The sequence below is a fragment of the Carcharhinus amblyrhynchos genome, chromosome 22 (genome assembly GCF_965287045.1).
Source record: "Carcharhinus amblyrhynchos chromosome 22, sCarAmb.v2.hapA, whole genome shotgun sequence".
NCBI lineage: Eukaryota > Metazoa > Chordata > Chondrichthyes > Carcharhiniformes > Carcharhinidae > Carcharhinus > Carcharhinus amblyrhynchos.
This window is the reverse complement of record NC_137345.1, coordinates 9451634-9474376: the sequence shown is the minus strand read 5'-3', so window position 1 is coordinate 9474376 and position 22743 is coordinate 9451634. Positions and strand designations below refer to the sequence as shown.

General features: G+C 43.6%; 1 protein-coding gene across 1 annotated transcript in view; it reads left to right on the top strand.

Annotated features, from left to right (window-relative positions):
* Nucleotides 1–7678: 7678 nt before the first annotated feature.
* LOC145356950 (uncharacterized) overlaps nt 7679–22743 on the top strand; it is a 61487-nt gene continuing 46422 nt past the window's right edge. The window contains exon 1 of the mRNA XM_080209963.1: nt 7679–7910. Within this exon, the coding sequence (XP_080066089.1) occupies nt 7878–7910 (33 nt within the window). The 5' untranslated portion in view covers nt 7679–7877. The remainder of the gene's footprint in view (nt 7911–22743) is intronic.

Sequence of the window (22743 nt, the reverse complement as noted above, 5' to 3'; positions counted from 1 at the left end):
ACTGCAAGGAACCAGAAAAGATTGTGAAAGTAGCCTCCTCCATCCACTCAAACCAGCATCTTATCCATTGATTCTATCTACATTTTCCGCTGCCTTGGCAAAGCAGCCAGCATAATTAAGGACCCCAGCATCCTGGACATAATCTCTTCCACCTTCTTCCATTGGGAAAAAGATATAAAATTCTGAGGTCACGTACCAACCGACTCAAGAACAGCTTCTTCCCTGCTGCCATCAGACTTTTGAATGGACCTATCTTATATTAAATTGATCTTTCTCTACACCCTAGCTATTACTGTAACACTAAATTCTGCACTCTGTCCTTTCCTTCTCTATGTAAGGTATGTTTTGTCTGCATAGCACGCAAGAAGCAATGCTTTTCACTGTACACTATAATACATGTAATAATAATAAATAATAAATCAAATCAAATCAAAAATAGATACATTCTGTTCTCTCAATGTTGATTTTATTTGCAATCATTCACTGTTTTCTGTCCGACACACCTCAGCACCAAATATTATGTAGTCTGCTACACACTTTAAAATTCTATCACCATGTATTGTCCATTGCGCAGATGAGACATCAACTACTATGAGCTATTAAATATTTTTATGTCTCTAAGATAGAGCATGACCTGGCAGCACAGTGGCACAGTGGTTAGCACTGCTGCCTCACAGCGCCAGGGACCCAGGTTCAATTCTGACTTCAGGTCAGAGTGTGTGTGGAGTTTGCATGTTCTCCCAGTGTTTGCGTGGGTTTCCTCCAGGTGCTCTGGTCTCCCCCTGCACTCCAAGGTAGGTTATTGGCCATGCTAAATTGCTCCTCAGTTTCAGGGGGACTAGCAGGGTAAATATACGGGGTACGAGGATAGGGCCTGGGTGGGATTGTTGTCAGTGCAGGCTTGTTGGGCCAAGTGGCCTCTTTCTGCATTATAGAGATTCTATGATATTATGAAGTACTTAGAGCACAGAAACAAGCCCTTCAGCCAGTACTCTGAGACAGTGTTTGTGCCACCAGCCACTACTTTTCATCAATCTATGCTTCTATTCCTTTCTCCCTTATGTGTTTTTGTACCTTCCCCTAAGATGTATCTACATCATCTGCTCAACCTCTCACTCTTGTAGCAAGTTTCATTTTCTAGCCACTCTGCAGATAAAAATATTTCTCCTGATTTCCCAACTGGATTTATTAATGACTATTTTATATTTATGTTCCATAGCTCTCATTTTCACTGCCAGTAAAAACATCTTCTTTACATCCATGCAATCAAAGTCTCCCATAATTTTAAAGATCCATTTTAAGTCACCTCACAACCCATTCTTTTCAACTAAGTCATCCACAGCCTGTTTAGTCTTGTGTGGGTTAACTTGATTGGCCATGCTAAATTGTCCCTTTGTTTCGGGGGTTTAGCAGGATAAATGTGTGGAGTTATGGGGATAGGGCCTGGATGGGATTGTTGTCGGTGTAGGCTTGATGGGCCGAATGGACTCTTTCTGCACTGTAGGGATTCAAAGTTCTATATTTCCTGACTGACGTAACCTCTCAGTCTGGAACCATTCTTGCAAATCATGTTTTTACCTTTTCCAATGCCTTCTCTATATCAGAGTACTTAGTCTCCTGTTGCCATATTTTGGCATGAACCTTTTCCATTCTTAATTCATGTTTCCCCATTTATAATGGATAGTGACCATATAAAAATGTCAAAATCCTGTTGCAATCCTCTTCAGTACTTCAATTTGTGCCTCCCAGTATCTAAGCCTGCACTGAATTGAAAATTCTATGCTGCATTTAATTCTACTTTGCAACTTAAGATTTGTCATTCAAACAATAAATATTAATTTAAAATCAAATAGTATATGAAAGTATATAGGTATATATACACAGGTAGATAAGATATATTTCTTTAGAATATGTCTAACTTATGTGTGCATGCTTTGTGTTACAATGTTCTGTTCCTTTATTTCTGAAAATAAGATTTCTCAAATGTCAGCTGACCAGGAATTTTGAAATTTGAACTGAAGCACAGCAAACTGCTCAAAAATGCATGGCCAACTTTCAAGGTGAAGGTGAGAAACCAACAAATCACCCTCGGGGAGTGTGAAGAGAGAGACTTTTCCTATAATCCAGACACCTATCTAAACCTGTAGCTGTCTAAGGAAGAGACATTAAAAGTGCAAAGAATAGATATTGAAACAATGGGTGCCCCAGACAGACCCAAACAAAAACTCATGGAAGTACACAATGGGCAAAGTATTTCAAGGCAAGACTGTAGGGAGAGATTGCACGTGACACAGGTGATGTCATGTCAGCAGAAGAAACTGGCTGACAGCCTCTCTCCCTCCCTCTCTCTCTTTTGCATTAGGAGTGCCACCTGGTGCGAGAAGCCAACTCCACCTGAAAAACCACCAGAGAACAAAATATCTTCATAATTGCAACGTCATCTAAACTTGACCATATCCAAAAAACCAGCTTACCTAAATCAGCCACAGTATTGCAACGTTTACAATCTAGGACAATTAATGGACACTTAACCAAATATTTTATTAAATATACCTTCTTTATTAGACTCTAACTTCCTTTATTTCTGGCACGTGTGTGTGTGTGTGTGTGTGTGTGTGTGTGTGCGTGTGTGTGCGTGTGTGCGTGTGTGTGTGTGTGTGTGTGTGTGTGTGTGTGTGTGGACTGGAATCTTAATATGATGTTTGTTTTTCCTATGTGGCTTAGTAGTTTATAAATTTTCTCTTTCTTTGCTTGAAGAAAACTTTGTTAGGTTGGCCCTTTATTGCTGATGTGTTAACTGGTTAAGTATATTCAAATTTAGAAAAGGCATATTCTCAGAAAAAAGAAACCTTTGCTGTGACCAACTGAGGAGACTGAACAGAGGGAGGCAGATTATCTCTTCTCACCTGCTAATAAATCTTGATCCCAGTCATCTATGCGTGCTATCCTGAAAATGCTATTTGTTCTCGAATGACCGCATGGCACATCATGGGTAATCACCTAATAAATGTTTAATGTGGAGAAACCTTGATGTTCTAGCAGGGGAATACAGCCTCAACTTAGTTCAATGAGCTGGGAGTACTGTTCCCACCACTAGTTCAATCTAAATTGAATTTTTACCCTTATTGCTCATATAGCATTCCACGTAACATGGGACATTACAAGCAAAGCAAGTACTACAGCTATCCATACATCCAATTAAATTGCTGTAAAAGACAACAGAGAACACTAAGTTAAGTCTGTTTTGAATGTGAACAACAATAAGTGTGTACAAGTCAAACTGGTTTGTGAGTTAATTTTTAATTTTTTTTTACAACTACAATCAGATTCTTGTGTCACAGTATGTCCCAATAATTAAATCAGTGGCGCCATTGACATGTAGGTGGAAAAACAATATTTAATAATTGCAGTGAATCATACCGATAACACAGCAACGATTCTGAAATGAAGAACCACGTTGAGGGTATGCTGCTTCTATTTTAGGTGCTTGTGGCTATTTTAGAATTGCCCTGGCATTGTCCTAGGTGGTGTTCAGACCATGCCAAACTCTACTGAATACTATAACAGAAATGAAGCTCAATGCTGCACCGGGAGACAAAATGGGAACTTTGAAAGTTCGGTAAGAAGTCTGACAACACCAGGTTTAAGTCCAACCAATTTATTTGATAGTAAACTCACAAGCTTTCGAGGATTCACCTGACGAAGAGTTTAACCTCGAAAGCTTGTGAGTTTACTGTCAAATAAATCAGTTGGACTTAAACCTGGCGTTGTCAGACTTCTTACTGTGTTTACCCCAGTCCAACGCCAGCATTTCCACATCATAACTTTGAAAGTTCACAGGGGACATTGCTATTGAATACATCACATAATAAACTGAAGTTTTAATAGGAATTTCATCAACCTTTGGACACAAATAGACTGGGTATTTATTATGTTAATGACAGCACTGTCTTTACGCTACCTCTATCCTGGGAAAGAATTACAACTGGATACGCTGCTGGAACTTATTGAACATTTTATTGGTGTAGAAGTGCCAAAATTGGACTGGGGTGGGCACAGTAAGAAGTCTCACAACATCAAGTTAAATCCAACAGGCTTACTGGGAATCACGAGCCTTCGGAGTGCTGCTCCTTCATCAGGTGAGTGGGTCCCATTCACCTGATGAAGGAGCAGCGCTCCAAAAGCTCGTGATTCCAAATAAGCCTGTTGGACCCACTTAACTGATGAAGGAGCAGCAGTCCGAAAGCTCGTAATTCCAAACAAACTTGTTGGACTTTAACCTGGTGTTGTGAGACTTCTTAGGGAACATTTTATGCTGCGGCGAGCACTGTCGGAGGACAGGAATGGATTATTGTAATGGGAACTCTAAATTGACATTGTATGGGGAGTGTACTCAACATGTTATTGGTTACTATACTAAGCATTGACAGAATACTGTATTGGGGGTTGTACTGTATAGCATTGATTGGAATACGAATACCTTGAGGTCTGCACTGAAAACTAAACTGTGCTGTATATTAAGCACTGCATTGGAAGCTGCACTGAACACTGCTCTGTCAACTCCACTTAATTTTTCTGGGAATTGCACTGAAAACTTGATTAGGACTGCACTGAATATTGCAATGGAAACTTCATTAATTAAGGAGACTTGGTATCCAGATCACTTGGTATTCCAAGGCTCTGCTTCCACTGCCTTCTGGGAAAGAGAATTCCAAAGACTCATGACCCTCTGAGAGAAAAAAATTTTCCTCATCACTGCCCGAAATTGGTGAGCCCTTATTTTTAAACAGCAACCTCTCGTAAAGATTCTTCTACAAGAGGAAGCATGTTGACCCTGTCACGACCCCTCAGGATCTTACTAGTTTAAGTCGTCACCATTTATAGACTAGACCAGATTTTTCAAGAACAAGATTTACTTTAAGATCCCCCACTCACCAAATCCCCGGGAGTGCATTCATTTTCAAAGCTGTACTTGTTTGTGTTAGGCCATACTAAGTAATTCTGAATATATGGTAAACTGGTTGGAGCTAAACACATCAGGTTCACCCAGTTAGCCATTGACTGCTGTCAAATGCTGCAATGGATACTGTTTTGGAGGCTGATGATCTGGAGGAGGGAACCGAGTGCAGGGTGTCGAAATTTGCTGATGACACCAAGATTGGGGGAAAGGCAAATTGTGCGGAGGGTGTGGAGAGTCTGCAGAAGGATCTAGATAGGCTGGGCGAATGGGCCAGGAAATGGCAAATGGAATTTAATGTTGGCAAGTGTGAGGTGGTCCACTTTGGTAGGAAGAATGGTAGGAAGGACTATTACTTACGTGGCGAAAAACTGCAGCAGGCGACGGTGCAGAGGGACCTCGGGGTCCTTGTGCATGAGTCGCAAAAACCCAGCTTGCAGGTGCAGCAGGTGGTCAGGAAGGCGAATGGGATGCTGGCCTTCATAGCGAGGGGGATTGAATATAAAAGTAGGGAGGTCTTGCTGCAGCTGTATAGGGCATTGGTGAGGCCGCAGCTGGAGTACTGTGTGCAGTTTTGGGCGCCGCACCTGCGCAAGGATATTTTGGCCCTGGAAGGAGTGCAGAGGAGGTTTACTAGGCTGATACCGGAGTTGAGGGGATTGAACTATGAGGAGAGGCTGAATAAACTAGCCTTGTACTCGTTAGAGTTTAGAAGAATGAGGGGAGATCTCATTGAGACGTATAAGATGATGAATGGGATGGATAGGATAGAGGTGGAGAGACTCTTCCCGCTCAAAAAAGACAGTAGGACTAGGGGGCACAGCCTCAAGATAAAGGGGAGGCGGTTTAGAACGGAGTTGAGGAGGAACTTCTTCACTCAAAGGGTGGTGAATCTCTGGAATTCTCTGCCCGTTGAAGTGGTGGAGGCTGCCTCGCTAAATATTTTTAAGAAGCGGGTTGATGGGTTCTTGATAAGAGAGGGGATTAAGGGTTATGGGGAGAGGGCGGGAAAGTGGAACTGAGCCACAACAGATCAGCCATGATCTTATTGAATGGCGGGGCAGGCTCGAAGGGCTAGATGGCCTACTCCTGCTCCTATTTCTTATGTTCTTATGTTCTTAAATTCAGACAGATTTTTAAATCAGCAAGACAATCAAGGGTTATGGCAGGAGATAAATTGCCCATTAGTGTCAGGGGGATTAGCAATGTAAATATATGGGATTACACGGATAGGGCCTGGATGGGGTCATTGTTCGTGCAGACTCAGTGGACCAAATGGCCTCCTTCTGCACTGTAGGGATTCTATGATTCCACAATGCCCCTAAGTCTACACATCTTTGGACACTAACGGGAATTTTAGCATGGCCAATCTACCTAACCTCTACATGTTTTGACTGTGGAAGGTAACCAAAGCACCCGGAAGAATCCCACGCGGACACGGGGAGAATGGACAAGCTCTACACGGACAGTGACCCGAGGCTGGAATCGAACCCGGATCCCTGGAGCTGTAAGGCAGCAATGCTAACCACTCTGCCATCTCAAAATTCAACGAGCGGGATTTCCGGGCAGCGCTCACCCCGAAACTGGAAAAACCTGCCTGAGGTCAACGAACCTTTTCACGGTCCCCCTCACACCCCCAACCTTCAGGAGCCCCCACCCCCGCAAGTGGCGGGCTGAACAGGAAAATTTGCCCCAACAGGTTTGGCTGTACCCACGGGGAAAGAAACAGAGTTAAGCCTTTTGAATCTAGACTAGAAAGAGTGTAGAAAAGATCTACTAGGATGTTACTGGGACTTGATGATTAGACTTATAAGGACAGGCTGGATAAACTGGCGCCTGGGAGGCTGAGGGGTGACCTTACAGAAGTCTATTACATCATGAGGGGCATGGATCAGCTAGGTAGTCAATATCTTTTGCCAGAGATAGGGGAATCTAAAACTCGAGGGCATAGGTTTAAGGTGAGAGGGGAGAGATACAAAAGGGTCTGGGATGGGGAGGGGCAATTTTTTCACACAGAGGGTGGTGAGCGTCTGGAACAAGCTGTGGAGGTAGTAGTAGAGGCGGGTACAATTTTGTCTTTTAAAAAGCGTTTAGACAGTTACATGGGTACCATATGTATGAGGGATATGAGCCCAACGTGAGCAATTGGGACTAGCTTCGTGGTTAAAAAAATGGACTGCAGGGATAATTTGGGCCAAAGGGTCTATTTCCATGCTGTAAACCTCCATGAGTCTCTGAATCAGTGTGGCTCTTCTCAATCTGCGCTTCTCTCTGCCAGACCTGCTGACTTTTTCCAGCATTTTCTGTTTTTTTTAATTTAATTTCTGGTTTGTAGGTTCGGCAGTTAGCTTCATTTTGCGGCGTGATGTGAACTTTCCTGAACAGTGACTGTGTTGAGGGTCGGAGTGGACACTGAATTCAGGGAAGTGGGGGGGGGGGGGGGGGGATAGATTTGGGGAAGAAATCGGACACTGTGTTTGAGGATGTGGGAGTGCATTTGGCATTGTATTGTTTGGGGGAAGTGGGCAGGCTGGTTGTGGGTGTCCATGGGAGAGATGGGGGATTGCCTTGCGTTAGTTGTAGACCCGGGAGATTTGTGATCAATATGTAAGCTGAATCATCTCCCCCTACCCCTCAAGCAACTCATACTGGAGAGAGAGAGAGTGACCCTGTTTCAGAGCAACAGCTAGAAAGTGCAGAGCTGCCGGGAAATCACATGTGTGAGGGGGTGGGTTAGAGTGTGTTCACAGCCACGGTCTGTCTGACTGTGTGAGTGTGACACAGTCAGAGAGAGTGAGAGAATCAGAGCGAGAAGTGGAGTGCTCAGGACATGTATTATCAACTGCTGCCGAGCGATGTGCGTTGCCCTTGAGCTCAAAACCTTTAAAGTCCAGGAGTTAATAACCAACATCTCCTCCCTATGAAGAAGCCAGCTTCCTTCTGGAAACCCCAGGTAACTGATTAACTCGCCCTGCGCAGTTTCAACGAGGAAGATGTTGTTCTGTAATGTAACCTTTTTTTCCTAAAAGCAAAAATACCCTGCTTATAGCAGAGATGGGATTATTGGGAAAAGTGTATCCTCTTGGGCAAATAGCGAGCTCCCCACTGTGTGATTTTTATAGTCTTTGCAAATGATCTTGTGGGGCTAGTGTATATCTTGCAATGCTACTTTCACTTTCTCTAATGAAGGCGCTGCTCTGATCTCTCTTGCCTGAGAATGTGTGTGTTTATTTTTTTCCCCTTATGTAGCTTTAGCTAAATGGGTTCCAGCATTTGGGGAGGTTAGTGCACGTGAAATTGCAGTGTTTTCAAAAGCAGTGTTCCTTGGCGATTGTGTGCATTTTATTGTCCCCTTCTCATGTCACTGCCACAGATCAGGACCTCGCCAGATGAGCGCACAGCATGTGGGCTCAGGCATGGTCTCTCGCAGTTGGCAATGTGTTTCCACCGCACAGGGAGATCTGTCTCTCCTGCCCATGCCTTTCAGCCCTCACCTGCCCCTGTTACTCCAAGGGAGCTTCCCCAGTTGAGCAGTCTCCTGGGTAACTACCAGAATGAACACTCAAGAGTCAGAGATCACCTCGCAAAAAGAGCTGTCAAACGTAAAGGGGAAGTGTATAAAAGTTCAAACAAACTCTAGGGGGACTTTGTGCTGGTTCATATTTTACCCTTTGTTGATGCTTTCACTGGAGGAGCTTGGCTTAAACCCTGGCATCTTCGACTTTACGGTAATTTGATCTGACAGGGAACATGCGGGCTCTGGGGGTGGCACAGCGGTTAGCACAGCTGCCTCACAGTGCCAGAGATCCGGATTCGGTTCTGACCTCCACACAAAAAGATAGATCGAGGCTATTCAGCTTGCCATGCCTGTGTTGGTTCCTTGCAAGAGCAGTTAAGTATAGGAGGGCAAAATGACATTCTCATAGCGTTACAGACTTGGTAAATCCCAAATCCAGTTTAATGTTCTGAGGTATGGGATCAAACCCTGCTACAGGAGTTTAAATTAATTTAGTTAACAATATAGAAAAATCTGGAATGAAAGCTGGTGTCAGTATTAGTGACCCAGAAACCACCATCAATCATCGTGAAAACCCATCTATATGGAGTTTGCATATTATCATCATGTCTGCGTGGGTTTCCTCTGGGTGCTCTGATTTCCTTCCACGCTCCAAAGATGTTAAGTGCATTGACTGTGCAAAATTGCCCCTTAGTGTCAGGGGGATTAGTAGGGTAAATATGTGGGGTTATGGGGATATAGGCGTGGGTGGGATTGTTGTCAGTGCAAGCTTGATGGGCCAAATGGTCTTCTTCTGCATGGAGGGATTCTATGTTTGCGTTGCCGTCATGCATCCGTCATGTAAATGCATCAACATATTTTGTCCTTTTATATTTTCGAGTTAAATATTGTTCTCTTTGCTATGCCGCAGATTAATCAGTCAAAGATTAGGATCAGAAGATCTGAAATCCAGAAAGAAAATGCTGGAAATAGTCAGCTGGTCAGCCAGCATCTGTGATAAGAGAGAGTAACCAAATTAATCAGGTTGATGACTCTTCTTCAGTTCCAGTGAGGGGTTGTTGACGTGAGCTCTGTATCTCCCTGCACAGATGCTGCCTGACCTGCTGAGCATTTCCTGTTTTTATCTTGTTTCCTTTGCTCCATCTTCTCTCATCCAAAGCAAGGGGAAAGATAAGGAGTTTTTTTTATCAGAAGCTGTGAGTTGTTACAATCTGGAATGTTCTTCAGTGTGAGCTTTCGAAAGGAAACTGAATCTATGTGTAGAATTGCACAGCACCCTGCCATTCAGCCTATATGATTTATCCAGTGTTTAGGTTCCACTCCTCTCCTTTTAACCTGATCCACACATTTTTAAAAACGTTTTAGCCCTCCAGAGCCACAGCAATGTGATTGACGCTCAACTGCCCTCGGGCAACTGGGGATGAGCAATAAATGCTGGCTAGCCAGCAACGCCCATGTCCCATGAATGAATAAAATCAAAATATATTCGTCTAGCTTCCACTTCATGGCAGTGGTAAATATCCCCTGTGGCAATAAACTCAAATCTCTGGCTGGCTGGGGAGGTTTCTCCTGAATTCTCTAATGTATTCAGTCTGGGTGTCTTTTATTTAGATTCTGACACCCTGACAAGTGGAAGCACTTCTATGTTTATCCTATCAAGTACCTTCATCATGGCCCAGTGGCACAGTGGTCAGCACTGCTGCCTCACAGCGCCAGGGATCCGGGTTCAATTCCGATTCGAGTGACTGTGTGAAGTTTGCACGTTCTCCTAAATCTGCGTGGATTTCCTCTGAGTGTTCTGGTTTTCTCCCATAGTCCAAAGATATGTGGGTTAAGTTGATTGGCCATGATATACTGACCCATGTGTCAGTGGGATTAGCAGGGTAAGTATGTAGGGTTGCAGAATAAGACATAGGTGAAATTGTGGTCAGTGCAGACTCAATGGGCTGAATGGCTTCCTTCTGCACTGAAGGGATTCTATCACTCTATGATCCCTCAACCTTCTCTCTTCTGGAGGAAAGAATTCCAGCCTATTTAGTCCGACCTGTTGGTTGGAAAGGAAATCCCTGCCGGACTATGGGGAATGTCCAAAGTTCTCAGTGGAGAGATATAGGTCAAATGCGGGCAATTGGGAATAGCTTTGGGGTTTAAAAAATGGGTGGCATGGACAAGTTAGGCTGAAGGGCCTGTTTCCATGCTGGAAACATCTATGATTAACTTTATTCTGTCTTGGACATCAGGGCAGTGTCAGCATCTGTTGCCAATCCCTAACTGCCCCTTTGAGGATTGTTAAATCAATCACATTGCTGTAAATCTGGACTTACAAGTCAATGAAAGTAAGAAAGGATAGCAGGTTTCCTTCCCTGAAGGACATTTTTTGAAGCAGATAGGTTTTTATGACAATCGGTGATGGTTTCCGGTTCACTAATACTGACACCAGCTTTCATTCCTTTTTTTTGTGTTATTAACCAAATTAATTTAAACTCCTGTAGCAGGATTTGAACCCATACCTCAGAACATTAAGCTGGGTTTGGGGATTACAAAGTCAGTAACAGTATCAGTATGTCATTTTCCCCTTCTACGCTTAACTGGATAGCTCTTGCAAGGAACTAACACAGGCTGAATGGCCTCATTCTATCATTTTTCTTTCAAGCTGACTGTAAATCTGAGTCTGACCAGGATTTCTTTGCATAATGTCAGCCTACTCCCTACATGCATGATGTTGCAATCTTGAAATGAAAGGGGAGGAAGTACGGACCATTCAGCTTAACTGGTCCATGCAAGTATTTATGATCCACGCAAATGTCTTTCCATCGCATATGATCTCACTGTAACAATATTTTTTCCATTCCTTTCTCCTTCATGTACTTACTAGTTCCCCCTTGTTTGCTTTTAGCCTTGGGGGCTCAATCCCCGTGTGAGTTTCTTTGTACTGCCATTGCCTCCCAAGAGGCTGGACAGGAGCTGGTTAACATGTTGTTGGACTTTGCATCTGGAACTGGCTATCAGTGATGTTGATAAGGCTTCCCCCACCTCCCCCCACCACCCCACCCACCCATTCCACCATTCATTAGGGAGGGTCTCTTAGCTTCTCTGCCTGTAATTTGAAATTTGAGATCAGATTTGCTGCCTTGGTTTCTCGCAGAACAGAAAAATCAAGAGATCGGCCAGAGTCCAAATTCTAATCATAGAATTCCTACAGTGCAGAAGAGGCCATTTGGCTCATCAGATCTGCACCGTCTCTCTGACAGAATGTCTTACCCAAGCCCTCTCCCACCCTATCCCCATAACCCCACACATTTCCCATGATCAATCTATGTAAGCAACATGTCTTTGGACATAAAGGGCCAATTTAGCACAGCCATTCCATCTAACCTGCGTATTCTTGGACTGTGGGAGGAAACCGGAGCATCTGGAGGAAACCCACGCAGACATGGGAAGAATGTGAAAACTCACCCAATTGAACTTGGGTCCCTGTGGTTGTGAGGTAGCAGTGCTAACCACTGTGCCAGTCTGCCAAAACTCGGGACGCAAGAGGGAGCATGGTAGATGTTTGGTTGGAACATGTCGGGTGGCAGATATCATAAGAACAACAACTTGCACTAATATAGCCCCTCTAATGCTGTACAGTTTAAGTGGTCCCACATAACATGGAAACAGCAAAAGAGGGAGGAAAGAAAGGAAAACAGAAAACGCTGGCAGAGTCATCCAAGCTCGAAGTATTCTCTGTCCGCAGATGCTACCAGACCTGCTGAGGTTTTGTTTCAGATTCCAGCATCTGCAGTAATTTGCTTTGATTTCAGGAAGGAAAGGGGTTTGATGGTCAGCAGAGGAATAGGGTGGAGGAATTTGAGGTTGGGTCTCATGATGAGCTCAGAAAGGACATGGGAAAAGAAAGGAGAGAAATTGTGAAGGGCTGGGAAAGGCGGGGTGGGTGGTGGCAGAGGGGTGATCCTTGGGGAAGTTTGATTCAGTGTTTGGTTCAGTGGGAAGTGGCAGAGTTGATGGAATGGCCTCAGTCTAAGCGATGAAGAAGCTCATCAATTCAATATTTATTGTTGAAAATGCAGGGTGAGGGCTTTAAGAAGATGGTTGCTTCATAGAGAGTCAGACAGGTTATAGGAAAAGGCTGTACCCATTGATTTGATTTATTATTGTCATATGTATTGGGATACAGCGAAAAGTGTTGTTTCTTATACAGACAAAGCATACCATTCATAGAGAAGGAAATGAGACACTGCAGAATGTAGTATTACAGTCATAGCTAGGGTGTAGAGAAAGATCAACTTAGTGTGAGGTAGGTCCATTCAAAAAGTCTGACAGCAGCAGGGAAGAAGCTGTTCTTGAGTCGGTCAGTACGTGACCTCAGACTTTTTTATCTTCTTCCCGATGGAAGAAGGCAGAAGAAAGAATGCCCACGCTGCGTGGGGTCCTTGATTATGCTGGCTGCTTTGCTCTGCCAGATGAACTATCTGGAAAGGCCAAACTGATTGTGGCTCTTGTCTTCAGAGCGGAGACTTGCTAAAGATCAATGAAGATTATGAAATGGTATGATTGTGGAGGTGCCGAGATATTTGGGTAAACCAGAAGTAGCCAATGTAACTATAAGATGTTTATTAATAAATCTAATAGGGAATTCAGGAGAAACTTTCTTACCCGGCAATGGTGAGAATGCGGGATTAACAGAGGGGCATAGCATTGATATATTTAAAGGGAAGCTGGGTTAGTCACACGAAGGAAATGATAATAAAAAGAATAGGTTAGGCTACAAGGGGAGGGATAGGAGAAGGCTTGTGTGGACCATAAACACCTCATGAGTCAATTACAGAATCCCTGCAGTACAGAAGGAGGCCATTTGGCCCTTCGAATGGGGTCAATTGACCTGTTTCAGCGCTGAACATTCCATGTAATGTAATCCTATGAATGTAAGTGTTCAGTCGATAAGTCAAGAATCATGTTTCTTCAATGTGATACGCAATGTTGAAGTCACACCTTCATATTTACTATTAGACATGGGGGGATGGCATGTGGGTATGATTTATAATCTTTAAATTACTTTGCTATTTATTTGCTCAATGAGAATGAATTACAGTATTCATTATGTGACACTGTTGAATAGACACTTTAATTATAACCACACCCAGATCAGCTGTAGCATGGCTGCATAATCGAGAATACTTTCTCTAATCTACCACTGAAATGCATTTTAATCTCAGTCTCAAAAAGACTCCTTTTCTAAGATGTTATATGTAGAATGTGTGAATACGTGGAATCTATAGATGTGTATGGAATGTGTGACTATATAGGGTGTATAGCTAACTATTGTATACAGAATATGTGAATATATAGCATGCCATCCTGCATCATATACAGGTATATAGGATGTGTGAATACACAAAATGTATAGACATAATATATAAAATCTATAGACATTATATACAGAATGTGTGTTCAAGACTGTGCCCTACTCCCCAAAAAAGTCTACAAGTCTGGACTTGTTTTTTTTCATTTGTCATTTCTATTTCAGGTGAAGTTTAACACTTCCATTTGAGAATTTGTTGTTTTACTTCCCGCACCTAGTGGTGCACAAGGCAAAGTTTCATCTGTTCCCATAGCGAGGGTTTTCCTGGGACAGCTCACTAGTCTGTCACTAGAGGCCCATTGCTTGAGGGGGCACCATCCCACATCAAACATTACTGACCAGGAGTCTCTCCTTTTAAGTGGAGGAACACATGAGGGAGAAGGGAGTGGGAGGCCATGGGGACAGGGTTCAATGAAATGAGAGTGGGAGGTGGTTCATGCAGACCATGAGCACCAGCATGGACCAGTGGGGCTGAATGGCCTGTATCTACATTCTACTCTACATTCGGTGAAGTTGAAAATCCATCCCAGGGTATGCAAATACCGTGCCAGAGGTGAGAGCACGTTGAGGTGTGCTGTCCCTTCAATAGTCACATCCTGTGTTGACAATGGCCACTGAGGTTTTTGCATTGAATGTGTCCTTTCGGGAAAGCCAGTAGAGCTTAGACTGAAACAGGAATCAGTACACACACAAGAGGAAAAGGGGAAAGAAAAATAATGCTTAATATCTTCATAATCTAGTAATAAATCCCTGCCACTCCAGAGAGAGTGTATCCTTCCTTCCTCCCCTGAAACCATCCTTAGCTTCATAATTTTGGGTTATTCAATGTCTGACAAATGTAAGTAGAATTATAATTTGTCTGGAATGAAACCATGACCACCCTGCAGCCTGGGTTCCCATGTTAACACGAGCCCGCTGAGTCACTGGTATTCTATTTCTACAGTTTACTAATTGGATTGAGTTAGAATAGTTTAATCCCAGCTACTGGTGTGTGTAAAATGGTGTTGTAAAGTCACCATAGCCTTAGATGACCATAGGCTTCTATCCCTCTTAAAGGGGGAGCGAGCTGACTGGTGGTGATTTAACCTGGGGATCACCACACCACAGGCAAAGGGCAAGGTTGAGAAGGCAGGACCTTCATGAATAACCTCAACTGGTACGGGAACTGAGTTTAGTTTAGTTTATTTACTGGTGTCGCAAATTGGTGTACATTAACACTGCAATGAAGTTAAGACTGTATTTAACAATCAGTATGACTGAAGCTATGACTGTAACACCATATTCTGAACTCTCTCGTTTCCTTCTCTATGAACGGCATGCTTTGGCTGTACAGCGAGCAAAAAACAATACTTTTCACTGTGTGCGAATACATGTGACAATAATAAATCAAATCAAATCAAAGTTACTGTGAAACTCCCCTAGTCGCTACAGTCAGGTGCCTGTTCGGGTACACTGAAGGAGAATTCAGCATGGCCAATGCACCTAACTAGCACATCTTTCGGACTGTGGGAAGAAACTGGAGCACCTGGAGGAAAGCTACGGGGAGAATGTGCAGACCACTGTGCACCTCCCCCCCCCTCCGCCCCCCCTCAACCATGCCACCCCAACCTGCGCTGCTGGCGTCACTCTTGTATCACTAACCAACTGTCCAGCCAACTGAGCTAGTTAGTGGCGCGTGTGGGCACAGGAGCAAAAGCATTCCTCCAGTTTGGCACTTAGGACGGGATTTATCTCCCTCTCCACAATGTGTTTCACGGAGCTGGCAGGTGGCATTTTATGGTCCTGATGTCATCAACAGGGTTTGCCGTTGAATGCACCCCTAGGGCTGCCTAGAAACCCGCGGCAGGTATACACCGTCAGCGGCACTCTGAGATCCCGCCAGCCTGAATGGCAGCAAGATTCCGGTGAAAGTGATCAGTCTCACCCATGGAAGGCAGTTGCTGGAAATGTAAGTGTTAAGATAGGTGGGATAAGGATCTTCTGTTGTGGTTAAGGTGTGTGCGTGTGTTTTACTGATAGATTAGAGCAGCTTTCTCGATCATCTGGACGTGCTAAGGTTGATATGGGTGTGGTATACAATCAAAGTTGACTTACCCAAGAATGTTACAGTGCAAACTCTAATGTTCTTCCTCATTAAGTAAATGAAACACAAAAGTAATTCCTTATCCTACAATAACGGATCACATGCTCTATGTTTAATAGTATGACTTCTGTGCTAACGTAGTGTAATGAAGGAGTTTTATACTTGACCAATCATCATTGGTGATGCAGATTGTGAGCATTGTGACATGCTGTCAAAGCTTTTGCCTTGCACTCATCAGGACAGATTCAGAAGCAGACTAAATCAAATCAGTTCTTCACTAGTCCTCTGAATTCTTGTTGTGCACAATTTCATAAAACATACAACACAGGAACAGGTCATTTTGCTGAATGGTTACGATTTATATAGGAGTCCACATCTATATGTTGTACACAAGCCTCTTTTCACCCCTCTCCATCTACCCCCATTGGCATAGTCTTTTATTTTATCATGTGCTAACCTAGCTTCCCCCTAGATACATCCGTGATATTCATGGCCACTTGTTTAAGAGGAAACCTTAACTCAATTTTGCCTGTCAACCCCTTCCATAACCGTAAACGTCTCCACCCTTTTGCAATTCCAGAAAAGTGAATGGAAAAGGCTAACAGGTTAGAGAAAAAGCAGCATTGCTTTAAAGAGGAACTGTTGAAATCCGTCAATTAAGAATCATATAATCCTCACCGTGCAGAAGAAACCATTCGACTCAATGAGTCTGCACCGACTCACTGGCAGAGTACCTTACCCAGGCCCTCTCCCGCACCCTGTCCCTGTAATCCCACACATTTACCCCACTAATTCCCCTTAGCATCTTTGGACAAGAAGGGGCAATTTAGCATGGCCAATCCACCTAACCTGCACATCTTCGGAGTGTGGGAGGAAACCAGAACACCCAGAGAAAACCCACGCAGACATGTGGAGAATGTGCAAACTTTGCACACAGTCACCCAAGGCTGGAATTGAACCCTGGTCCCTGGCGCTGTGAGGCAGCAATGCTAACCATTGTACCATCCACGGAATGGATGGAATTGTCTAATCAGTAACACCAATTTGACCGTGTCCTATGGCCATCCAGGATAATAGTTGTGCTTTGGCTTCTGTACCGTCCCTACTTACAGAAAGAAAATTGCAGCAAGAGCTGGGATTCGACACATTACAATGATATTACTGTTGCAACAAGACTATTATTGTACAATTGGATTATGTTGCACGTAATCCATCATAAGAAATGTTATATCCTGGTGATTATCATTATAGTTTGAAATAAAGAGGATTGTATTTTCATAACACATCCTCAGGATATCCCAAAACACACCACACCCAGTTAATTGCTTCTGCAGAGCAGTTACTATTGTCTTTTAGACAAGCAAAGCTATGCTCAGCAATGCAATCAGTGACCTTAATCTAATAGGCTCGTGTGGGTTGAGATAAATTTGACCAGGTCACTTAAAAAAAGTCCCCATTTCCTTCAGATGGAGCCTTGAGGCCTCACACATTTATCTCCACAGTCACCCAATTTTAAGATTATTTATTAGTGTCACAAGTCAGCTTACATTAACACTGCAATGAAGCTACTGCAAAAATTCTCTAGTCACCACACTTTGGTGCCTATTCGGAGAATTTAACACAGTCAATGCACCTAGTTGCACGCCTTTCAGATTGTAGGAGGGAATCGGAGTACCTGGACGAAACCCACACAGGCACTGGGGGGAGGGGTAACATGCAGACTCCGCACAGTAACCCAAGGCGGGAACCCAGGTCCCTGGCACTGTGAGGCAGCAGTGCGAATCAATGTGCCACCATGCCATTGATTTAACATTGCTTCCAGGAAACAGGACCTGTGACAATGCAGCACCCTCAGTGCTGCACTGAAGCAAAATGCGGAACACAACCTTTGAATCCAGAGAACGAGACTGCTGCATTGAGCCCTGCTGATGCATATTTATTGGGACGTTGCTTAATATTCCCAAGTTTGTCCATGGTTCCAATTCACATCATGTGTGGGTGAAAATGGGCTCTTAATGGGGGAAGAATAGCAAAGGAGAAGAAGGACATTTCTCATTCTTAAAGACTTGTTTGAAGACCAAGCAATGTTGTACCTGGTTTCCGTCAGTACTTCAATTCAAAAGCTCCAGACTTATTGTCCTTATAAAAATTAGGTGCAGGAGTAGGCCATTCGGTCCGTCAAGCCTGTTCCGCCACCATTCAATATGATCATGGCTGATCCTTTACCTCATTGCCAGATTCCCCGCTTTCTCCCCATAACCCGTGATACTACAAAAATCTAAACAAATACAGATCTCTTTCTTGAACACGCTTGGGGATTTGGCCTCCATGGCCTTTCCGTGGAAGAAAATTCCACTACCCTTTGAATGAAGAAATTTCTCCTCATCTCTGTCCAAAGTGGTCTACCCCCGCCTATCCTGAGATGGTGTCCCCTGGTTCTAGATTCCCCAACCCAGGGAAAACATCCTCCTCCCTCCAAGTGAGAATTTTATATATTTCAATCACATCTCCTATCCTCCTTCAAAATCCTAGTAAAATCAGGCCCAGTCAAACTTTCACCCCAGTTCCTGACTTTTCAGTTGAGGAGCAGGCAGGAAATTGGAAGAAAAGAGAAATTCAAAGTAACATTGGGAAATAAACATAACATTTGATCTCCAGTTGGACAAATAGTGTCTCAGTAATAGCTGCATCAACTCAGATTAGCTCCTGTTTATACAATGCCTTTAGTGTAAATAAATTCCCCAAGGCACATCACAAAGCTTAAGTATATGAAAAATAGATATCAAGCCAAGTTATCAGAGGTTAAGAGAGGTAACAACAAGCTTGTTTGAAGAAATGGATGTTGAGGATTTTATTTAAAAGAGAGAGATGATGAGGTTCAGCAAAGAATTCTAAAGACTGGGACCCAGGCAGTCAAAGATCATTACGAGATAAAGAGGATTGATACAAAGAGGTTGGTGTCAGAAGAATCAAATGTCTGATGGTACGATATAGGAGATGGGGGCAGGAGATGTCTGATAGAGCACCTCACCCAGACCCTATTGCCATAGCCCCATGTATTTACGCCGCTAATCCATCTAATCTGCACATCTTGGAACACTAAGGCCCTGAATTTACTGGCACGTCACCCCAAAATCAGGCTTACAGAACAGCATCCTCCATTGGTCTCAGATCTTACGAGCCTCGGGCGAGCGTGCCAGTAAAATTCCAGCCTAAGGACAATTTAGCATGGTCAATCCACCTAACCAACACATCTTGGGGCACTAAGGGGCAATTTAGCATGGCCAATTCAGCTAAACTGCACACCTTTGGACTGTGGGAGGAAACTGGAGCACACGGAGGAAACCCACACAGACACAGGGAGAATGTACAAACACCACACAGCCACCCAAGGCTTGAATTGAACACAGTCGTTGGCATGTGTTTGTTTGTGGAGGCTGAATTTGTGGTCATGCTATTCTAACTAGTGGTTTGTGACCACAATAAGGCATGATATGACGCAAGGCTTTTGTCAATTTGACTCTCCTGTATTTGCAATATGATGAGGCCGGATTTTGTCCAATTTAATAGATTTTTTTCAGAAAATAATATTTTGAGACACTATGGGCAGGACTTTACAGCCTCGCTCGCCCCGAAGCTGTAAACTCCTGCTTGAGGTCAACCGACCTTTCCATGCTATGCCCCTCGCCTGCTCCGATTCCTGTGGCGGGTGGGATGTTAAAATTCCGGCTTATGTTTGAATACTTTCGGACATCTGTGGTGAGTGGAGCAATTTTGGGAGGAGCAAGTGACTTTGAATCTACGGTTCCCAAAACTCTCCATCGCTGGGGAATTTTCTCACCTCTATTGTGAGCCTGTTGTGGACTCATTGATACAGAAGAATTGCCATAATCGACATTATTATTGTATCATGCAGTTAGCAGGATGGTACCTAGTGAATGATATGGATCTTGACCTTGTGTTTAGCAATTCCTATTTTCATCACTTGCTGGTGACGTGTTGGCTTTTTTATTTTATTCATCTATGGGACATGGACGTTGCTGGCTGGCCAGCATTTATTGCCCATTCCTAGTTGCCCTTGAAGGGCAGCTGGGAGTCAACCACATTGCAGTTAGTCTAGAGTCACATGTAGGCCAGACCGGGTAAGGGTGGCAGATTCCCTTCCCTAAAAGACATTGCTAATCAGATGAATGGTAGACCCCATCCAAAAGTTGTATTTGTTTCATGACGATAACATCTGTTCTTTAAGGTCCAGCTTTTATTAATGCAGCTAAAAAAGATGCCCAATACACATTTGCTGCAAACTTTTCCATAGTAAATTTGATAGGAGCTCATTGATTTATAGTATCCTCTGAAGTAATTGGGGAAACTATTCAACTTTTAAGTAAAATAACTGCCACTGTAATCTGAAGATGGTCATCAAATGGATCTCTGTACCATCCCCCACCTCCCTGCCAACCATTGCCACATCCAATAAAACACATACAGCACCACTACTGACCAGGAGGTGTAATTACAGCATGACAAATTTACGTAGCTTCGATCTAACCGCGGTCATAGCAAATCCATCTACAGGCCCTTGTCAAGTGGAAGAAAGAAAAAGGAAGGAAAGAAAAATAACTAAGTTGGATTGGCAGACTGTATTTCATGGATTCGTGGTACTGTGGGTGTACTTATGCCACATGTACTACTACCCACATCCCATGAAAGAATTTTTTTAATAGTTCAGGATTTTGCAAAGCGCATTGCATTATTGAAATACTTTTGAAGTTCATGCTCTTTTGTTTTTAAATGTTATTCCTCTCTCAGAGTTATAAATCCAATGTGCAGAGTGGACAGGGTGAGCCCTTTATTCAAATCCTTGCTTGCACCAAAAACCAATTCAAATTGAATCCAATTCTTTGTCCTCACGAAATGGACATACTAGATCCAAGCTGACAATAGAGTTATAGAAGTTTAGAGCATGGAAACAGGCCCTTTGGCCCAACTTGTCATGCCGCTTTTTTTTAAACCCCTAAGCTAATCCCAATTGCCCACATTTGGCCCATATCCCTTTATACCCATCATATCCATGTAACTATCTAAATGCTTTTTAAAAGACAAAATTGTATCCGCCTCTACTACTACCTTTGGCTGCTTGTTCCAGACACTTATGACCCTCTTTGTGAAAAAATTGCCCCTCTGGACACTATTGTATCTCTCCCCTCTCATCTTAAACCTATGCCCTCTAGTTTTAGACTCCCCTACATTTGGGAAAAGATATTGACTATCTAGCTGATCTGTGCTCGTCATTATTTTATCAACCTCTATAAGGTCACTCCTAAACCTCCTATGCTCCAGAGAAAAAAGTCCCAGTTTATCCAGCCTCTTCTTATAAGTCAATCCATCAAGTCCCGGTAGCATCCTAGTAAATCTTTTCTGCATTCTTTCCAGTTTAATAATATTCTTTCTATAATAGGGTGACCAGAATTGCACACAGTATTCCAAGTTTGGCCTTACCAATGTCTTGTACAACTTCAACAAGAACAGGCATTATTACTTCTGACCTTGGACTTGATCCTATGCTTGATCTTAGCTGAAAGGCCGAGAAGCTTCGCAATGAAGCTATTGGTGATAGCCAAAATGTGCACAGTAAGCTTCCACAAATAGCAAAAAAAGGAAAGGCCAGGCCATCCCTTTAGGGTAAATATCCCTGTCCTCGATCCTAATTTCTCTCAATGTCTACTCTCAGTCTTATACCCAATCCCCACAGATAATCGACTAACACTATCTCAAATTTGCTTTGTGTGCAATGAACACACCAGGGTGAATTTTCCCATTCCGCCTGCCATGGGGATTGTAGCTGGGTGGGGGCGGACCATGGAAAGGTCCGTTGACCTAGGGCAAGATTTTCCGGTCTCAGGACGACCACATTGGGAAAATCCCACCCGTTATGTACCGTGCCTCTGCAGGCATAACTGCGCCTGCACGTGCCTATCACCAGATGGATCTTAAGATTCCAAAGGCACGGGTGGAGTTTTATGGCCCCTCCAAAGTCAGTGGACTTTTGAATGACTTGCCACATTTTGTGCCCCCTTTCGCAATGTGTGCAGTAAAATTCTGCCCCACTCCTCACTAACGCACTCTGAGGGCAATGTGATGCAATTCAACCTGGTAATGTGGTTTGCAAGGAAATGTAAAGAATGGAAGTTTTCATTAATGGGAAGACAGTAAAAGATATGGGTGAACAGGGAGAGATGAGGGAGTGAAATATAGAATCAGAGCAAAGTAAAATATCTTCCCAGAAAAAAGCCATGGCTGTGCTCCCTTCTGCCACATAACACACACTCACGTTGGTTTCTTAGGCTGGAACGTTACGGCTGTCCATGCCAGTGGGATTTTCCATTCTGCTGCAGTAAATGGAGATTTAGCTGGGCGCCAAGTTCTCTGACCTCGCTAAAGTGGGTGCATGGTGTGAGCAGCCAGTAAGATTGTGCCCTTAGCCTTTGTAAAATTGCATTCTGACCAGTATGTAATAGTTAGCCATGGCTCAGTGAAGCTGAGTCTCTGAGATGTTACAGGTTCAACTCCTACCCCAGAACCAAAGATATGAAGGCTGACAGTCTAGTGTTACTGTCTGAGGTACTGTTTTTTGGATGTGATGTCAAACCAAGGTGGGACTGTGGCCTAATGGTTAGCACCGTTGCCTCACAGCATCAAGGACCAGAGTTTGATTCCCAGCTTGAGTCACTGTCTGTGCAGAGTCTGTACGTTCTCCCCGTGTCTGCATGGTGCTCCAGTTTCCTCCCACAGTCCGAAAGATATGCTGGTTAGGTGCATTGACC